We start from the raw sequence: 20,992 nt of genomic DNA on the forward strand, positions 1-20,992 counted from the left end.
TCACTAAAGCCGAGAGAAAGCACCAATAAACCAAAGCGGGCCCTTTACTTTCTCCATTTGCGGTGAGCCCCACCTTACCTCTAGTCACTGACACGATACAATTCAATAATAACATGTTTATGTGCATAAATTTTCGATCAACTAGTTATGTTAGAGCATTTAAAGCCGCTTCAAAATTTGATTTACATAAAACCTTTAGTAAAATTGAAGGTCAGACAACTTATTCGTATTTTAGGAATTTCCACAATCTCATAATCCTCAGTCGAACCTCAAGTAACGTGGAGATTTGAGTGGTTAAACTGCAAGTAATCTTCGAAGGAATTTATAAAATTTGTTGTGCCAAAACTTAAACGATGAAGCAGAGTATTTTGTAAATTAGTTTTAGAAAAACCCGCATTTCTTTAATCTATACTACGATATATCTAAACTAGCAGTATTCAATCCAATCAATTTTAATTTGCACTTTTAATAGAACGTGCGGTCCAGTTACATCGGATGTTCCGCTAGCCAACCTGGTATGCAGCACGACCATCCGTATGCGTCGTGACTTCCACAATACTATATTGACGGACGGATAAATTTGTACTAGATACTTCTTCAGGCTTCAAACAGAACATCTAAGTAACTATACTGAGACCTTAGAACTTATATCTCAAATGGCGCATTTACGTTGTAGATGTCTATGGGCTTCAGTAACCACTTAACAACAGGCGGGCTGTGAGCTCGTCCACCCATCTAAGCAATAAAAAAAAACAAACAGAATCAAACAGAAATTGTTAAATCACGAATCTTGATAAACTTTACGATTCGATGCGACTAATGTAAACCTTAATTACTTTCTTAGAAAAAAATATTGTACCAGCCCGTGGCGACGATTTTAAACGGTACCGGAGCAGATCTCATTCGTTCCACGAAGTCACGTACACATGTTTGATTGATTGTTAATTGGAAGAAAATAATAATGGAATTATTTAAAAAAATTGAAGTACGGCAAACCAATGTAAACATACACCCCGGCGTCTAGTATTTTTTTTAATAAACAGTTGATTCGAACATATTTTGTACTGTTAAACGATTTGAATGGCATTGAAATTATCCGAATGGAGTATCTCATAAAATTCGCAGTAGCGTTGGCATATTTTCTAGAAATTGTATTTTTTATTTATTTCACGGTTTAAGACGCAGTACTACTACAATCCCGTTCATTATAACGAAATGCTATTGCGTTCAATAGATAATTATTATCAAGTCATTTAATTAAATCACATGTAATATTGTAATAATTACCTATAATTTTAACTTAATAATTATTATCTAATAATATTACGAGTTTTAAGGTCTAATATGGTTATAATTCATTTAATGTTAAAAATAAAAAATCTTAAAAATGGTACCCCTTCATCCACCCATATCTTTAATTGTTACCTACCGCCGGCCTAGTAGCGTCACAGGGCAGTATCGATTTAAAGACCGATCTCTACGATTAGTATCGTTTGTATTCCGCATTTTAATTATTTCGATTTTCTCTAAAGCAGACTTTAAGACTTCTTTACAATAATGTTCAAAATTGATGTGCCCAATTTTAAAAGTGAACAAAGTTTTTTTTGTAGTAACATTTAATATTTTTAGTAGATACCATTTAATGCTATTGGAAGATGTCAACTTTCGTTCTATCGAGCGTTTTTCCTAATAAAATGTCTGTAGCTTTCTGCCTAATATGAGTACAACTTAGGGAAAGAAGCAATATTAAGTACTTACGAGTAAAATGAAGCAAATGTGTCGTAGATGCCCCTAGCCCCGCTGCTCAGTCTCAAAGTTTTTGTGTCAAAATACCTGGAAAAAAAAAAGATATCATTTACAATATTTTGTCTTAGCATTTTTGTGCAGAGTTAAAAAAAAAGTATCATACATTAGTTATCGAGAATAGTTTTTTGCTTTTGGGTACTTAGGGCGTATACTTGTATAATGTAGAGTACAATTTAATTAAATTACAATAAATTTTGAGCTATTGGGTTTGAATCTAGGCTAGTTCCATTACGAATGAAGAAAAAATATTTTTTAATATTTTTAAATGTACGACGCTGAAGCGATGCGGTTAACATATTGGAGTTTTTATTTAAATTATTTTAATTGATAAGCGTCGAAATATAAGAGAACAAGCGGCCCGCTCCGGCTCCGCTCGGGTCTTTAACAAAAATTTCAATGATATTTGTCGTTGTTTTATTGTTTTAAATAAAAGAACAATTATTGCATAACTATAATAGTTAGACATATGCTGTCGCGACACTTTTTCTAAATAATGATGTGTTCTACAAAATCGTAGTACATTATTTTATTCCATCATCAATCGTTTTTGCGGGGCATGCTATGTAAAGAATATTTTAGGTAATTTTTTATATATTGGGTTACATTATTAAAGCTTTAGTAAAGATCCCTAATTTTTTTCAAAAATATGATAGCCTATGTCACTCGGGAATAATGTAGCTTCCAAACAGTGAAAGAATTTTTCAAATCAGTTCAGTAGTTTCGGAGCCTATTCAATACAAACAAACAAACAAATCTTTCCTCTTTATAATATTAGTATAGATAACATTTCTAAATACTCAAATCTTGAGATTCAAAGTAGTCGCAGTAATGGAACCTAAAATTATCTACAAGGTAATCTTGGTTCCGTGTAACAGCTGAGTTTTTCATTGAGGTAAACACCGCTTTGTGTAGATCGCGGCGGATGGCAATTTCCGTTTCTTTCGTGTCCATACGAGTAGTAAGTAATCAAAAGAGAGGAATCTAGAGTTGGCGAAGCGGGGAGACGGATACTCCCTACATTATCCTGCCGATGAATCCATTATAGGTGCCTTTATATTATGTGCTTAGATGCTTTCATCGTGATATTGAAAAATAATTGTTGTTACGCTTTTTGATTAGATTAAGCTAAAACATAACGTCGTCTTCTAGCATTAAAACTGTATAATATCATAACTTACTAATTTCACAGGAGAGTGTTTCAAAGGTTTAACATGTCATATTTTAAATATTAAAGTAAGTAAGTCTTTTAAAGTAAGATAAAGTTATGTATTAATTTTGTTAATAGTCGTCAAAACATAGGTAAACATTTAAAAAAAAACTAAACCTAAACTACGCTCTTTTGACAGTATTTATGAGAAAAATACTGGTGTTACCAAATGTTTACGCATATTAACTCAATTTCGAATGTTTTTGGAAATTTTACACTTTTAATGCGAAAAAGCGATGTGGTGAACCTTCGCCTTTAAGTATTTCATTTAACTAGTGGTCGCCCGGTAGTCGAAATTCGACTATAATTAATTGAAATTCAAAGTTTGTACACTATTATGATTCTATTTTCAAAGACTATTATACTTCTATAATCACAAATTTTGCCAAGACTACACTATAGATAAAAAAATATTATTAACAAAGACAAACAATATTTAATCTATTCTCAATTTGACCAGACTTGATGCAATAAGAAAAGTTTGACAATAAACAAATAGTATGCATGCGTGTGTGTGTCAAATACATGGTAGTGTGTGTAATTTTTTCTTTATCGATTTAATGTATCTTTCATGCATTGTTTTAAAAAAATATTAGCATTGTGCACTCCTTCTCTATATTCTCTATAAGTGTGGGAAATTTCATACTCCTCCGTCCGCGCAATTTTCGTAAAAAGGTATACAAAGTTTTTCCTTCACGTATTAATATATAGATAAACTGAAATTTTCATTAAGGTTAACTTTTAATTACCAGGAAATAACATATGTACATCTAAGCCGGTTTTTTAAATTCGCTTCGTAAAACAAACGTTTATTTGTATCTTTTTGAAGGTTTTGGAAGAAGGCTTATATGTCTGTTAAGGATTTCCGCTTCCCGCAAAACCGCGGAAGCGAGCGAATTAGTAACATAACGAATGCAACTGCTCAATGTATTTTAGAAGTGAAGGTTCTAAGTACCATCTTCCGAAAGAATCTCTATGTAAAGGTACTAAAGAAAAGTCTTTGTCGAAAACATGTAATATGTTACAGTGCAGATGACGCCTACCGATAATGGGTATTATATTGAAAAACCATCAAAGTGCATTCTCTATAAAATATAATTTCTAAATTTGTAATAGAAGAATTTACACAATTGTATTTTGTGCGATTATTTAAATTAAAAAAGGTACAACTTGCTTGTAAGTACGTCAAAAAGGTGCATTTATAATATTTAGATTTTTACCTTAATAAGAATTGGTGGATGTAAAAATGCTATAACTGCTCTTGAATATCCTTGGCCAGGTTATTAAATTATATTAAATTGGCAAGCTATAAGCGTGGTAGGGTGTTTAAGCGGTGGTTAATTCAAGGACGCTTGTTAGCTTAAAGTGATAAAGATATTATTATGTGTACCAAATATCAGGGAATTAGTATTAGGTAATATAGCCTGCTAATGATACATTTCCATTTTGCTGTTGGTGGACATTAATATGTCCTATAACTGTATTATCAGTTTTTATTCTCTTTATTTCTTTTCAACAACATTCAATTATGAATGAAGGATAATTATATTCTTAAGACTAATCAATAAATACTTATATTCCCGGTATTGAATAATTTCCTGACGTGAAATCATATGAATGTATTAAGGAAAATATTTGGTTTCATGGTTCGAATAAGCGATGCGGTGGAACTGTAGTAATGTTAGATTAGATGTTGAATTAGTTTGGGGACGTCTCGACGTTGGTACGGTGGATAGCGCTGTCGCGTGACTCACGCCGCTAAAAAACAACGATTTTTCAACGCTGATTTCATTAAGATCCATTGTCAAGGTTCTTTCTTCTAGCAGAAAATTAACGAGATTTATTCTTTCGTTATTTATTTTGATAGTGTCCCTTGACCCTTTCCTAATCAGAGACGATCATTATTAAAAAAAAAAAGCAAAAAAAAACATTGTGATATTTACTGCATCCGAATCTAGAACTTCTTGGTTTGTTAAGAAAGCCGTATAACTTTCTCGTGCGTTATCATTGAAAGAGTTTATTGTTGTGCTCCAGAACATTTGCATAACATAGCAGCGACTATATGACAATGTGGAGTTTGGAGTTGGACAAAAACAAGTTTGTTTCGTGTGATTCGTAATGGGATTTTATGCGCCGAACGTGAAAATTAACTGTCCTACAAAATGCACGAAAATGGAATTAGTGGAACGAAATTGTAAATTTAAATTTGAAAACTCATTAAAGTTTAAAATGTCAAGGATGTCACTGGATTTTATTGTTTTTAGTGTGGATCAACGAGTCCAAGGTCCACTTCGTCTAAAGTATTTATCAGAACTTATAGGCATCATCACAACGCGGATGCCGCCATCCACCTTGATACATAAGGTTAACGTCTCAATTGCATTGTATAATTGGCTGTCCCATCCTCCAAATTATGATGGCTTCGCTGCAGAAATAGGCGAAAGGATAGTACCTATCCGAACAGTCTTCTACCATCAATCAGTAAATGGTATAATACTGAGAGAGCATTGCTGTCCATTCTTCAGTGAATTCCGTATTCCTCCTTTACTACACAGTAAGAGATAAGGTGGTGCTATTTTAGAACCACATCTCATTACCAGGTAACACGAGTTAATTATTGAAGAAGAAATTAAATCAATTATATATTAAGCGATCAATCTGGACTAGGTATATTCAATAACACAGGGATGGGATTATTCTATTTAAGGTTCATTGAGTAATTCAATCTGCGGTTTGCGTTGATTCGAAGAAGGTCATAATAATAAAATGAATTCTGTTTACTTATTTATTTATGTACGTGACGCTTAGAAATTAGATCATTAAATTCTGTTGACTGCTGAAGTTGTTGCATTTATTTTGAAGTGTTTAATGGTAAACTGCATTAATTATAGCGTAAATATTTTTTTGTAAGTTTTTCAATTTACGAATTTACGAATTTCCAAACACCAAAAAGTATATTCCATGAAAATTAGTTCTAACATGTTGAACGAATTGTTATGTGCTTCAGATTTTTTTTATTTTTTATTGCTTAGCTGCGTGGACGAGCTCACAGCCCATCAGGTGTTAAGGAGCTAAAGGTGTTAAAGTTACTAGAGCCCATAGACATCTACAACGTAAATGCGCCACCCGCCTTGAGATATAGTTCTAAGGGCTCAGTATAGTTACAACGGCTGCCCCACCCTTCAAACCGAAACGCATTACTGCCTACCCGTGCGGATTGACAAGAGGTCCTACCACCACTTATATACTCTCAAAAATACGAAATCGGTCCAAAAAATCTTTCAAAAATCAAAAAATTTAGATTTATTTTATGGTTACTTGTAACAATGTGTAGGCAGCTCTTGTAATGAGTTATTAACAACGTGGAATAAACAAGCCAGCCGAGTGAATAATTGCATGAAGTTGGGTCCCGGAGACAGGAAGAAACCGTTTTGCTCCATTTGAAGGAGGCGACATATGGATTGTATGCTAATCTTCATGATTATATTGATATAAGTAGCGTGGGATACGCGTGTTTATCACGCCCGCGAGATTACTGTACTTCACATGCATTAATTGAAGACGTAGTTGTTGTTTGAGGACTAAGGAAAAACGATGAATTTTAAAGACTTATTAATAAATGCTATTGCGAATAACACCACTAATTTATATATGTTACTAAACACATGAATTCTACTTATTTCACTACTTCGTATAGTTTTATATATTTGGCTTGAATGTTTTGAACGAAGACATTAAGTCTGGCACGATAATGAAAAAAAAAAAATCAAATCATCTCAGGAAAATTAGATTCTGTGACCTAAGATTTTTATTATACAAAATGTCGATCCCTTTCAGGATAAAAAAAAAATGAAAAAAAAGGTCCACATCGAAAAGAAAGTACCTCTCAAAGTATCATATAGGTCATAAAGACAAAAATAAAATGTCTGAAAGAACTCTCTGTAGGCGTTTATTGAATTACTTGTGCGAAACATCAAAGGCCAGATTTAGGTCAAGCTCTCTGACTACGGAGCAATAAATGTCAGTATTATACATTTTACAATATGATGACATTAATCATAGTTCCTTCGGCAGACTCTTCTATTACATACATATTTTCATTGAAAGAAAAACTAAACAAGAATTGTAACAGAAAATGAGTGTTGAATTTTTAAAAGGCGCAGATGAGCACACTTTCTCGCCTCCCATTCAATTTTCTATAAATTTTTTTATATCTGTCAGGCAGTAAGGGAGCCCGTAAACATTATCACAGCTGCTTATATGGATGTTAAGTGATTGCCGGAGCCCATATTCATTAGAATGCAAAGTGCAAGCTACCCCCACCTCTAGTCCCAGGTGGTCTCACACTAACAATAACTAAAGTGATATATTATTGTTCGATTCGAACCCAGCGACCTCGTGGCAGCCTAGGGCTACGGAAACCAGCACGAGGTGCGCGTCGAACATGTGCCGCGATTCGCGGCGCCGTATGTACTATTTTAACAAAATATCATGCAATCACTCACCGGAACCGATGCCTTCGTCTTCTCACGCCGTATCACTTAGGGAGAAGGGTATAGGGCAGGAATGGATAAGGATTAGCGATGATACAATAATTTAGCGTAGACCGTCAATACACAGGTACCGTCCCGTTCGAGAAGCAAGACAAAGTGACAGATGTCAAATCGCGACGGCACCGTCAAATCGCGACCCGTGTTGCCGTGGTAAGAATTCAAAAACTAACGGATTGGTTTCGAACAGTCACCCGCCCGGACAGGTCCCCTACCTGTCCCTAATCAACTGGCAGCCGGGACAACGTTGTGACCGCTCGTTTGAGAACCGAGTCCCCGACCAGAACCTCTGCAGACCGAGGGGTCCCATCCTTACCGGGAAACAGATTAACAATGCGCCCCCTACGCCAACGCAGTGGCGGCAGGTTAGCATCCTTAACCAACACAAGGTCACCGACGTGAGGGGGACTGGTTCTATCCGTCCACTTAAAGCGCTGCTGGAGCAGATGTAAATACTCAAGGGACCAACGTTTCCAAAAATCTTGGGACATCTGCTGCAACATCTGGTATCGCCTCAACCGTCCAGGCTTGATATCCGAGAGGGGATACTCCGGCAACGCATTGAGTGGCTGTCCTATCAAGAAATGGCCTGGAGTTAACGACTCCAAGTCATTCGGGTCTGAACTGAGCGGGCACAACGGCCGCGAATTAAGTACCGCTTCAATTTTACAAAATACCGTAGTTAACTCCTCAAAGGTGAGCGAGGTTTGCCCTATCACGCGCATCAAGTGAGTCTTAGCCGATTTTACTACTGCCTCGAAAATTCCACCCCAGTGGGGGCATCCTGGAGGACTGAAGGTCCACCGAATACCGCGACGAGAGAGGGCCGTTTCAATATCCACCTGGTTATTGTTCAAGAAATTTACTACATCCCGCAAGTAACGGTCCGCACCTACAAAATTCGTTCCGTTATCGGAGCGTATCAATTCGGGTAAGCCTCGACGGGACACAAATCTATCCAAGCTCGCAATAAAGGCTTCAATTGTAAGGTCGGCAACAACTTCAAGATGTACAGCTTTGGTTGAAAGGCAGACAAAAACGCACAGATAAGCCTTAATTAACCTAACATTCCGCAAACGTGAAGCCTTGATCATGAAAGGCCCAGCGAAGTCCGTACCAACTCCAGAAAACGGCCTCATCTTCTTCACTCTGTCTGGAGGCAGATCTCCCATCTGAGGCTGCATCGTAGACGCCTTAAGCCGATAACAGGGTAAACACCGGAAAAGGACGCTCCGAACCGTACGACGCCCTGACAGAATCCAAAATTCCCTCTGGAGGGATGCCAACAGCGCATTGCAACCGGAATGCGAATTTGCGATGTGGCGATCCATCACCAACAGGTCAACTAACTGGCTCTTCTTGGGAAGTAAAAGAGGATGGCGCGCCGAATAAGGTAAATTGGAGTTACTTAATCTACCTCCCACTCGAATCAGCCCCTGGCCGTCTACAAAGGGGCTAAGACGAGCGATAGCTCCACGAAGCTTAGGGCGCTTAGTCCTTAGCGCCTTCAATTCTGAATGAAAGCTGGTGGCTTGCACAACTTCAATTAATTTCAGCAGCGCCTTCTTCCGCTCGATGGGACACACAACAGGTGTCATATTGCGTTGAGACACCGACAAACGACAATTCCGAATAAACCTCAAAATCCAGGCGGTAACCTTAACCAGCTTGTCCAAGGAGCTATAACGGTTGATGAGCAGATCCAAATCCAACCCCTGAATCACTCCTCGATCCTCGAACTGCGCCGGTGCAGCCACGAGACCTGGAGGAACTTCTATGCGAGAGGGAGGCCACTGAGAAGCTTTCTTGGTGAGCCACTGGGGACCCCACCATAACTGATGATCAACTATTTCCGATGCTAAGCATCCCCGAGAAGCGCAGTCCGCCGGATTGAGCTCACCAGGCACGTGTCTCCATGTTAGAGGGACCTCAGAACCTTGAATCTGGGAGACACGGTTGGCCACGAAAACTTCAAGTGTATGAACCGAAGCCTTCAACCAGCACAACACTATCTGGCTGTCTGTCCAAGCATAGACAGTGTTTTCTAAATCAATAACCGACCGTAAACTAGTAGCTGTATGGTTTAACAACCTAGTCAACAGAGCGGCACCAGACAACTCGAGCTTCGGAATCGTCATGCGTGTCCGAAGCGGAGCGACCTTACTCTTAGCTAACACCAACCGTATATCAACCCTTCCAGTTGAAGAAACCGTTCGCAAGTATACCGCAGCTGCGAATCCGCGTTCCGAGGCATCCGAAAACCCGTGGAGAGACGCCTTGTATTTGCCCGCAGGAACCAGCTTCCGAGGTATTGACACGTGGTTAATATCAGGGAGAGACGAGAAAAAGTTCAACCAATCCTTCAATAGGTCACCAGCAATCCCCTCGTCCCATGACAGGTTAGCAGACCACAGTCGCTGCATGAAGCACTTTAAGAGAAAAGTGACAGGAGCGATCCAACCGTTTGGATCGAAGGTTCGAGCAATTGTGGAAAGCACCGTTCGCTTAGACCATACCTTTGGATTTTCCAACTCCACCCGATAGGTAAATTCGTCTTGAATCGGACGATATTGAATCCCTAGGACCGACAGCATGTTAGGGTTATCGACATTCTCGAAAAGATGGGGATCCTGTTGAAACTCCGTTGGCAAACCAGTCAACAACTCAGGACAGTTAGACAGCCATTTTCTCAACTCGTACCCGCCCCTGCTCAAAAGGCGGATCAGTTCATCCTTGCGTGATAAGGCCTCTTCGACACTGTCGGCGCCCGTACATACGTCATCGACATATAGGTCCCGTTCCAAAATGTCCGCAGCACGAGGGTAGTGCAACCGTTCCCTCACTGCCAGCTCCCGCAAAGAACGAACCGCCAAATATGGACTCGACCGCAACCCGTAAGTGTTCCTGTTCAGTTCATAAATTTTTATGGGCTCATCTGAGCTTTCACGCCAGAGAATGAGTTGATACCGCCTATCCTCCGGATGAATCACCGTTTGCCTGAACATCATACGGATGTCTGCCACGAAAACGATCTGGTGCCGGCGGAAGCTCGTCAGTATGTCTGAAATGTCCCGGTTCAGCTTTGGACCCGAATGGAGACACTGATTTAACGAGACGCCGGAGGAGGTCGTGACCGAACCGTCAAACACGACCCTAATTTTCCCGTTAGGAGTTTTCAAAACCGCATGATGAGGCAGGAAACAGTGCTCTGTAGCACTCCAATCTACCTTGGAAACCGACATGTGACCTAAGGATTCATACTCCCGCATAAACTCTATATATTTCTGCCGGAACACCGCGTCGCGCCTCATGCGTCTCTCCATTGACAAAAGTCTAGTCTCTGCTGCCTTCCTCGAACTGCCTAGCAGTGGGCGATTCGCCCGAAAAGGAAGTCTTAACAAGAACCGGCCCGAATAGAGACGACCCGTATTATTCTGGTAAAACAGCTCACATTCCTCCTCATCCGGGTTAACTCGATAAGCTGTAGGAGGTTCTTCTAGTTCCCAAAACCGTTGGACTACTTCCGAAAGCGTAGACCCGACCAGAAAATTGTCCGATTTCCTCGCAGCGACCGGCCGGAACGCAGGACCCAACAATACATGCCCTAATTTTGTGTCCATTGCAACCAAACCCTCCGCATGAAGAACGCGCTTCCCAGTCAGGAGCAGCTTCCCTAGTACATCCGCCCCAAGTAGTACGTCTACTGGCCCCGGGGTGTCAAACTTGGGGTCCGCTAGCCGTAAGTCTGAAGTCAATGACCGTATGTAACTGTTTACCTTCACCGGAGGGTGACGACCTATCACCTCAGGCATCACCAAAGCTGAGACTCTAAACTGTAAGCGAGGGTTGGGATTCGATGAGAAAATAAATGAAGTGTGACCGATCACGTCCGAAATTCTAACATTGCCCACTCCACGAATAGAATAAGAAGACTTGTAAATAGGATTGCCCAACCGTACTGCAAGGTTGCTCGACATAATACTGCCCTGTGCGCCGGAATCCAACAGAGCTCGAGCAAACACAGTGTTGCCATCCGAATCCAACACCCGAACAGAAGCGGTAGGAAGTAAAACAGCTTCTGGGGCTGGGGCAACACTGCAGTGAGCGGCAATTTCCTAGCGGGGGCCCGGGTCCCCGCTATCCCGGTCGGCGCGCGACGGAAGGTCGTAGCGTGCCAGCGGATCCCACGCTCCCACATAAGGCCCTCGTTTCCCGTCCCGCCTCATATACCTCCGTGTACGATGGCCAAACGGGCCAAACACTGGAGGGAGTCGCTCCAGCGTCGGCCGCTCCCTCAGCGGAGGGGAAAACCGTACTTCTGAGGGAAGGGGAGACGAGTGAGCAGGGCTACTCGATCCAGCAGGCGAACACGGCCCCGCACGGGGGGACAACGTGGCCACCCCGGCGTAGCTAGTGGGCATCCGCTGGCACCCACCCGCAGTACCCAACCCGACGCCTCCCTGCGAAGCCTCTTCCCGAGGGTCCACGCCGCCGAATTGGCGAGGGCTACGACCGGTGCGCTCACCGGTCGGCGAGGCTGGATGACTGCATCCGGATGACCTCGGAGTGGCGGCAGACTCCAGACACAGGAGGGCATGGTGCCGACCGTCGCAATTAGGGCACAATTGTGGCTGTGGACAGACGCTCGCCGTGTGCGGCCCAAAACAAAAAAAGCACCATCGCCGCTGGGCAACGATGTTGCGTCTACCCCTGATGCGCGTCGACCGGAACCTCGGACAGGTGGCTACGTCGTGCCCGCTCTCATGACAGAAGGCACACCGTGGGCCTCCCACCGCTGCCATGAGCGCAGTCAGTCGTTGAGACGGCCCCCTCTTATCCCCTCCCCCTCCCCTCTGAGCAACCGAAACGGCGTGGCCGGAAGCCGGCACACGCGACCCAGAGGAGGAGGGTGGTGGCATAATCTCGTGTCTGCGACTTTCGGCTTCTAAAAATGCCAGCAGATTGGCCAGGGTAGGCAGTTCGTCCCTACCTGCGTTGTCCTGCTGCTCGAAGCGAGTGAGCACCTCAACCGGCAGCCTACCTGCAACAATATAAAAGAGCAGATATGACCATTGGTCTACTGGTAGACCCAAATTGCCCAAGGCCTTAGTAGCCACCGTAACTGGATTCAGTACCTCGGTTCTGATATCGGACGCCCGAGAAAGTTTGGGTATCGCAAACAGCCTGGCCAGCTGAGCGTCTACCAACCGTCGTTGATTTTGATATCGGTCGAAAAGGATCTGGCGTGCGACCGCATAATTGTCGTTGGTGATAGGCAAGTGTGCCACCAATTCACCAGGTTCACCTCGCAGAGCACCCCGAAGCTGAGCCATCTTATAAGAGGCAGTCAAGTCCGACCGACCATGGACCAGGCTGTCAAACAAATTTATAAAGCCGACCCACTCGTTCAGATCACCGTGGAAGATCGGCAGGTCGATGGAGGGGAGGCGTGATATGACGCCTGACGTAGTTCCCGAACCTCCATTACCACCGGATGACGACTGCTTCTTAATATCGGCCACCCGTTGCAGAATGGCATCAGCGTACTCCTGACACTGGTCCACGTCAAGACCGATGGCATGGATCACCTCCTTCTCCACTTCGGACCCCAAAGCAACGAGGTCAGACAACCGATCGTACACTACCTCCAACCGTTCGTGCACCTGAGACGCCCTATCGAGCAATGCCGCATCCCTATCTGTTCTGTCAATCAAAGCATGAGCTGATGCGAACCATCGGAGCTCACTAGTCACCTTCCCGCGAATGTAGGATACCGACATGTTACTTGCAGTTTACAACAAGACCAAAAAAAAACTCAAAAAAAAAAAATCAAAAAAAAAATTCAAAAAAAAATAAAAAAAAGTAAAAAAAAAATTAAAATTCAAATAAAAAAAAATAACAAAGGAATTATTTAAAGGAGTGTACGAGTGAGCCCACCAAAATATTCCTACTCCTAAGTATTTAGGTAACCTAGACCTCACCACTGTACCAAGGACACCCCAACAAATAAGAACAAACTTAAAATTAAAAGTTATAAGATAGAAAATTGCTGATACCAGGTTTTGAGTTGCAACTAAACTCAAGCGCACCTAGCCTCTAGACTATAACTAGAAGCTAGTCACCAAACAGGACCCAATCAACAATTTACTATCACAAAGTATTCACACCGTTCAACGGGTAAGTCAAATAACAAAATTAAAATTAAAAATTAATTATATGATAGCAAATTGCTGATAAAAATTTGTGAATTAATTTTCAAACACTGATGGCCTCAGGACTATACCAAAGCCAGTCACCAAGCAGGGCCCACAGTCAGCAATCCACTACCACAAATTCAAACAAGTAATTTAAATTTAGAACAAATTAAAACAAATAACAAAAAATATATATAATAGCAAATTGCTGGGATAAGTTTTGAAATGACACTCATACACCGTTGGCCTCTGGACTATAACTAAGCTAGTCTCCAAACAGGGCCCAACCAGCAATCTACTACTACAAGTTCAACAAGTACTCCAGTTATATTCAATTACAAATGTGTTGCAGCTCAATTATACTAAAATATAATAAATTATAAACCCAAACTGTAATAACATTCAGATTGTTACACACAATTATGCTTAAATAGATGTGATAATCTACTGCTATGATGAGCAGAATTAACATAAATCTGTAGTAATAGTATGAAAATAGCTGACCACTGTAGCAGCTGTGTGCTAGGTCATAAACTCAGCCAGCACAGCTGTCCAACTCACGTACAATTAGTCAGCTATGCGCAGTGGAAGCTAATAAATCAGTCTTACTATTACTAACTATTACTACTCACTAATTTTCTTAACCAGGTGGATAGAAACACACTAAATGACCTGACCTAGGTCAGCAGAATGATAGTTTAAACAGAACCGAACCCTATGCCTACACTACTTCTGCTGACTAGTAACAAAATTAAGTGAGGTTAGACGTAAAAATTTTTACATTCGTGGTAATTACTATAGATTTCAGAAATCTAACCACGCTCTGCTACCAGAAATTGTTCGATTCGAACCCAGCGACCTCGTGGCAGCCTAGGGCTACGGAAACCAGCACGAGGTGCGCGTCGAACATGTGCCGCGATTCGCGGCGCCGTATGTACTATTTTAACAAAATATCATGCAATCACTCACCGGAACCGATGCCTTCGTCTTCTCACGCCGTATCACTTAGGGAGAAGGGTATAGGGCAGGAATGGATAAGGATTAGCGATGATACAATAATTTAGCGTAGACCGTCAATACACAGGTACCGTCCCGTTCGAGAAGCAAGACAAAGTGACAGATGTCAAATCGCGACGGCACCGTCAAATCGCGACCCGTGTTGCCGTGGTAAGAATTCAAAAACTAACGGATTGGTTTCGAACAATTATTTTTGTCTACTCGTTGGTAATACAGGTACGATTCTCGATTAGAGTGAGTATGAGAGTATATTTGTCTTCGGTATCACAGTAAAGCGAAGTGGTACTTCACATCAGGACTTAAGACATGCTTTACAAAGTACAAGTCTGGGCTCGCGTGGAGTACTGCTCTCGCCTCTGGGCCGGAGCTCCCAAATACCAGCTACTTTCATTCGATTCCATACAGATAACGGTAGGCAGCGGCTTGGCTCTGCCCCTGGCATTGCTGAAGTCCATGGGCGACGGTAACCACTCTCACCATCAGGTGGACCATATGCTCGTCTGCCTACAAGGGCAACAAAAGAAAAAAAAGATAAAAGCCAACCGAATTACTGATAATCCCATTCTCATAGAACCTCTCGGTCTACAGAGTTGTACGGAGTTTTGAGGAATTGTTTGAGATCATCCCACTATCTCGTTTCTACCATCGCACCGCCCTCCACTAACTCACAGTTCATCCATGGAACTACCTAGAGCCGCTGCATTCATACCCAGCGCATTTCCAGAAATCCTTTTTCTCACGTACCATGTGGTTTTGGAATAAACTTCCCTCCGCGGTGTTTCCCGAGCGCTATGACATGTCTTTCTTCAAATGAGGTTTGCGGAGAGTACTTAGCGGCAGGCAGCTGCTTCGCTGTGCCCCTCACGTCCATGAGCGACGGTAACCAATAGAAAAACAAAAGGAAGCAGTAGGAAGCGGACTCACAAGAGGTCACGATGAAGGAATAACATCGTATAATAAAAATCAAACCCGCAAAATTATAATTTGCGTAATTACTAGTGGTAGGAACTCTTATGAGTCCGCACGGGTGTAGGTACCACCACCCTACCTGTTTCCGCCGTGAAGCAGTAATGCGTTTCGGTTTGAAGGGTGGGGCAGCCGTTGTAACTATACTTGAGATCTTAGAACTTATATCTCAAGGTGGGTGGCGCATTTACGTTGTGGATGTCTATGGGCTCCAGTAACCACTTAACACCAGATGGGCTGTGAGCACGTCCACCCATCAAGCAATAAAAAAAAGGAAAATGAAGAAAAATCCCGTCATAATTTATAGTCTATTTTTAAAATCACAGAGTCGTTTTGTGATTACAGACGTTTAAATACAGTTGTACGTTACGTTTCGTGACTGATGTAAGCATTGTACGTTTTTTTTTTGTAGACATTATAAAAAATTGTTGGTGCACACAAAAAATTAACGGATTTGAAGGCAAAGTTTTTTTTGTTACGTTTATTTGTTTTTTTCGCTTAATACCTACTATAACTTTTTATATTAACAGTTAAGAAGCAGAAAATATTAACGTTTTGCATTTATGAATACTTTTTTAAAAGCTTTTGTGTTTAAAAAGTGATTAAAAGTGATTCTCGATAGTATTAAAAAAATCGTAAATTAATTAAATTCCTCAGAGCATGTCTCATGGTTCTTTTTTTTTTTATTTTTTTTATTGCTTAGATGAGTGGACGAGCTCACAGCCCACCTGGTGTTAAGTGGTTACTGGAGCCCATAGACATCTACAACGTAAATGCGCCACCCACCTTGAGATATAAGTTCTAAGGTCTCAATTATAGTTACAACGGCTGCCCCACCCTTCAAACCGAAACGCATTACTGCTTCACGGCAGAAATAGGCAGGGTGGTGGTACCTACCCGTGCGGACTCACAAGAGGTCCTACCACCAGTAATGTAATGTTCTTTTTGATTAGCAACTGATTAAATCACTTTTGAGGTTTTCATTTGGTTCGGTTTATTTGATATTAAAAACGTTTTGAACATATGCGGTGACAACTATATACTTTAGGCGAAAACTTCACAATATACTCTAATTATGTAAGCATCTTATTTATATAACTATACTAGTACTTATATATAACTATACTAGTTATAATATAACCTCAACATACTACAGCTGAAGAGGCAACTTAAGTCGAAGTTACGATTTATTTCGATGACTGTCAAGAATTACGTTCATAATGTTGTTAGTAAAAAGCTGTGAAGTTGCGTGACAGCGAGCACGTGTTGAAGAGTTGTGTATAAAACTACAAGTCAGTAGTCCGAGACAGGTTGCCGTTAGAATGCGTGCTATCAGCTATATACAAATATTTAGTTGAATAATATATCTTGATTACAGCGGCGTGAAGCCGACGATGTTTATAGTAACGTGAATCAACGCTCTTAAGTTTGAGAGAGCTTGTAATGCGATTATTGTTATGCAAATTCTATTCGTCTCTCAGTTGTGGTACCTATGTATTTACAATAGACATCTAGTTGCACCTAATTGTCTTTTATTATTTTAAATACTTACATATTGCTTTGAATTGTCAATGTGCTGGGGAAACCACTTTTTTTTCCATACCTATTCGCTGGTAGCCTAGGTTATTCCAGGTGCATCCGGACGGGGAAACCACAAGATACCACATCGACTAAGAGCTCGAAAATACCGTTGTTTGTTTGTATACAAAGAGACAAACGCAGTGGTTGAAAATAAATGAATCAGATTTTTTGTGATTTCACCTAAAATATCTAAAAAAAAATCGGCTGTACACATTAAATTTAATATACTCTCAAAAATACAAAATCGATAAAAAAAATCTTTGTTTAAATAGTAAATAGCTAGAGATGCGACAGAGCGCGGCGCGTGTCACCGTTATCGTCGAAAAGCGAAGAGCGGTCACATCGAGGTCACCTTAACCGTAAGTAGACATTACGTTTCCAATCAGGGCTACCTCAAATAGAAATTAAAATAATCCACTTTTAAAGTATAATGCTTTACACTTACAGGCGACCCTGATTTGGTACATTTTGATACATTTCAAATTTAGAAATGTCAAATTCGTTGCACACTTTCGGTGAATCATGATTGTATACATATTATTATATGATACAGCTTTAGTATAAAGAGAGTTGTCTATCAGTCCTCAGTTGCCTTTCTGTCGATTTTTTTAAACTCATATTTCGAGCGAAATGCCTACATTCTACATTAGTTGACTGCTTTAAATTTTGACTAAAATTAGGGATAAAATAGAAATGAAAAAAAATGTGCACATTTTCCAAACAAGAAGAACCGTAAAGGCGGTGGTAACCCTGTCTTCAACTGGGTTGTTGTCCGTATTCGCTATTTGTACAGTAAGATTTAAAAAATCGATTTACGTGACTTTGAAATTTATTGTGCTCTGTACTTTCTCAACTCAACAAACTCAAAGTGAGGCAAATAACCTCACTTTGAGTTTAAACTACAGCCTTTATAGATATGACAGGACTCCGTCGCGCTTATTCGATACGGTAAAATAATTATGTACTTAAAAGTCCTATTTTGCGTATTGGATTTTTCTTCAAGTTACTAAGTTTTATTATTTTAGTAAAGCACTAAGCACAGAACCGTCTCAGATCAAACGGGTCCTTAAGAATTTTATGCCAGTAATTTTTTTTTCGGACTCGTTAGAGAATAGCTAATTTAATACTATTTAAGTCTTCATTATGACAATGAAACAAAAACGTTCATGGTTTAGCCATACGTAGAAATCAATCAAATCATCGCAAATGGTTCACAGTCAGATTTAAATTTCGATTTATTTATTTTCATCCCGTTATCTGTGATATGTTAAGAAGTAATTGAAAATTAATTATTATTATTATTAGAGTAGTTTACTAATATTCTTCCAACAAAAAAATCTAATCTGAGTATGCAAACTGAATTAAAGCGTTTTCTTTGGTTTGCGCGCGTTGTAGATATTAATAAAACTACTTTCTGATCGATCGACTTGCAAAGTAACGCTAGAAATAATACTATATTACCTATAAAGTATAATTACTGTAAAAAACCAGAGATTAAATCGTAAAAGTAATTTTAATTAAAAACCGAATAGTAATTTAAAAGCAAAAACATTTTTTTTGTTACCTTACGTAATACAAACGATTAACTTAAAATTGATTTTACCAATGAAATTTAAACATTCAATATGGCTGCCCTTCAGTGACTACATTTGCGACAAGTCAGCATATTCTGCTCAGAACTAAAACGACACAACTCGATACCGCAATGCTGTTAAATACAAATATATTTTAACGTCCCTATTGTATATGTTAATCATTACGTGACAAGTGTAGTCAACAAGCACGGTCAGGTTCATTCATAGCGAAATCCGAGTGCTGTTCGAACATTAAGCGCAGTAGGTCAGCGGCACACCACAGAACTGGCCTCACCGATCAAGTTAAGGGTATATCTTAAGTTCAATAGCTTGGCAGTCGAAGTCGTCGTGGCCTAAAGGGTAAGACGTTCGGTGCATTCGTATCTAGCGATGCAACGGTGTTCGAATCCCGCAGGCGGGTACCAATTTTTCTAATGAAATACGTACTTAATAAATGTTCATGATTGACTTCCACGGTGAAGGAATAACATCGTGTAAAAATCAAACCCGAAAAATTATAATTTGCGTAATTACTGGTGATAGGAACTCTTGTGAGTCCGCACGGGTATGTACCACCACCCTGCCTGTTTCTGCCGTGAAGCAGTAATGCGTTTCGGTTTGAAGGGTGGGGAAGCCGTTGTAACCATATTGAGATCTTAGAACTTATATCTCAAGGTGGGTGGCGCATTTACGTTGTAGATGTCTATGGGCTCCTGTGACCACTTAACACCAGGTGGGCTGTGAGCTCGTCCACACATCTAAGGAATAAAAAAAAAAGACGGCATCACAGACATATGGTTATTCTGCGAATGCCGTGCGTAACGACGACAAATAATCAATAGCGGTTCTAGTGTTACGTATTCGCGTCTCAAATGTCCATATTGATTACATTACGCTTTCAATTAGTGCAGCAGCCCCGCACTAGTTACACCGTAGTCTCATTAATATTCTATTCAATTTGTTCATACCATTAAAATTCTTAATTTTATTTTATTTTAGAGTTTAACGAGTCGTAAATATAAATAAAACTATTTAATCGTCCATAACTACAAAAACCTTAAAGTCTTCGAAGAAAAGTTGGAAATTATACAATAAAATGAGGGATTAAGCTGTAAAAGAAAAGGATTGTGATGAATGAAACTTTACAATAATATAATTAATATTTAGCTTATTTATACAAATTGTGTAGTATCTAGATGACACTATGCATACTTATCATAGTGTGTAATTACATTAAAAGTCAAATAACTATGAAAAGAAATATAATAAATTTGCATTAGTGCTATAATTAAACTTTGTAATAGATTCATGTTATTAAAATCAAACTACTTATTATTTGTCACACAATTTCATATGCTTCATCGAAAATATAATTAATATAGAAATCATTTAGTTTTCAAAGAACAATTATTTTTAATGATGTATATTATTTCGTCTGTCCCTGCTCCAATTATTTGTTGTGGAATCTCCTCGTTTTTTTTTGCGTTAAATTCACATGTTGTTAATTTCAACACTCAGAATGGGATTTTTATTAAGCTATTGCATAGCTTTTATCGCGGGCCTTGAGCGCGGCGACCAAATCATGAAATTCCGTAACGAAAAAAACCTTACACCCCTCACTCCGCCTACCATGTAGCTCGCATTCATCACATTCACACGTTGCGCTTGTGTCTGCCCATTTCCCTCTCGCGCGGTCTAGCTTATGAGTGTGAAGGGACAGTTAAGGTTTTTCTTTTATTAATGGTTAATATAGCGTGGTCTTGTTTTATTATTGTTTTAACATTAACTTATCATTGTCTAATTATAGTTGCATAAGTTGATAAAAAATGCTATGCAATAGCTTTACCGCGGCAGTTGATGAGTGCCACACGTTTGTTTTTTTTATTAAATTCCGATAACCATAACGCTCTGAAGTCTTCTACAATCGAACTTAACAATGAATTAGTAATCGAATCACTTTTTTAAACCAAAAAACCTGATCATTCGCGTATAAAAAAGTATTTACTTATGGAATGTTAAGTGCGTGCGTTAATTTGTGAACTGGCGTAAAATATATGAATACATTTTATGTTTACTTTCTAAATGATCGTTTTCTAC

The 20,992-nt window shown here is 40.0% G+C and overlaps 1 protein-coding gene across 8 annotated transcripts in view; it reads right to left on the reverse strand.

The window, feature by feature from the left end:
* Positions 1-20,992, reverse strand: part of LOC101736246 (ADP-ribosylation factor-like protein 4C) — an 80,343-nt gene that overhangs the window by 3,644 nt on the left and 55,707 nt on the right. For 2 of the 8 annotated variants that reach the window (XM_062671221.1, XM_062671222.1), the window contains exons 3-4: positions 12,554-12,604; positions 1,759-1,833 (exon numbers count right to left, since the gene is read on the reverse strand). Coding sequence is in view for 3 of the 8 variants with exons in the window: in XM_062671218.1 (XP_062527202.1) it covers positions 7,785-11,540 (3,756 nt within the window). In the remaining 5 variants the exon portion in view is untranslated. Of the gene's footprint in view, positions 1-1,758; positions 1,834-7,602; positions 12,605-14,726; positions 14,963-20,992 lie in introns of those variants that run through there. The other 6 variants (XM_038014043.2, XM_038014042.2, XM_062671219.1 and 3 more) reach the window with 4 other exon arrangements.

This window comes from Bombyx mori, chromosome 11 (assembly GCF_030269925.1).
Source record: "Bombyx mori chromosome 11, ASM3026992v2".
Lineage (NCBI taxonomy): Eukaryota > Metazoa > Arthropoda > Insecta > Lepidoptera > Bombycidae > Bombyx > Bombyx mori.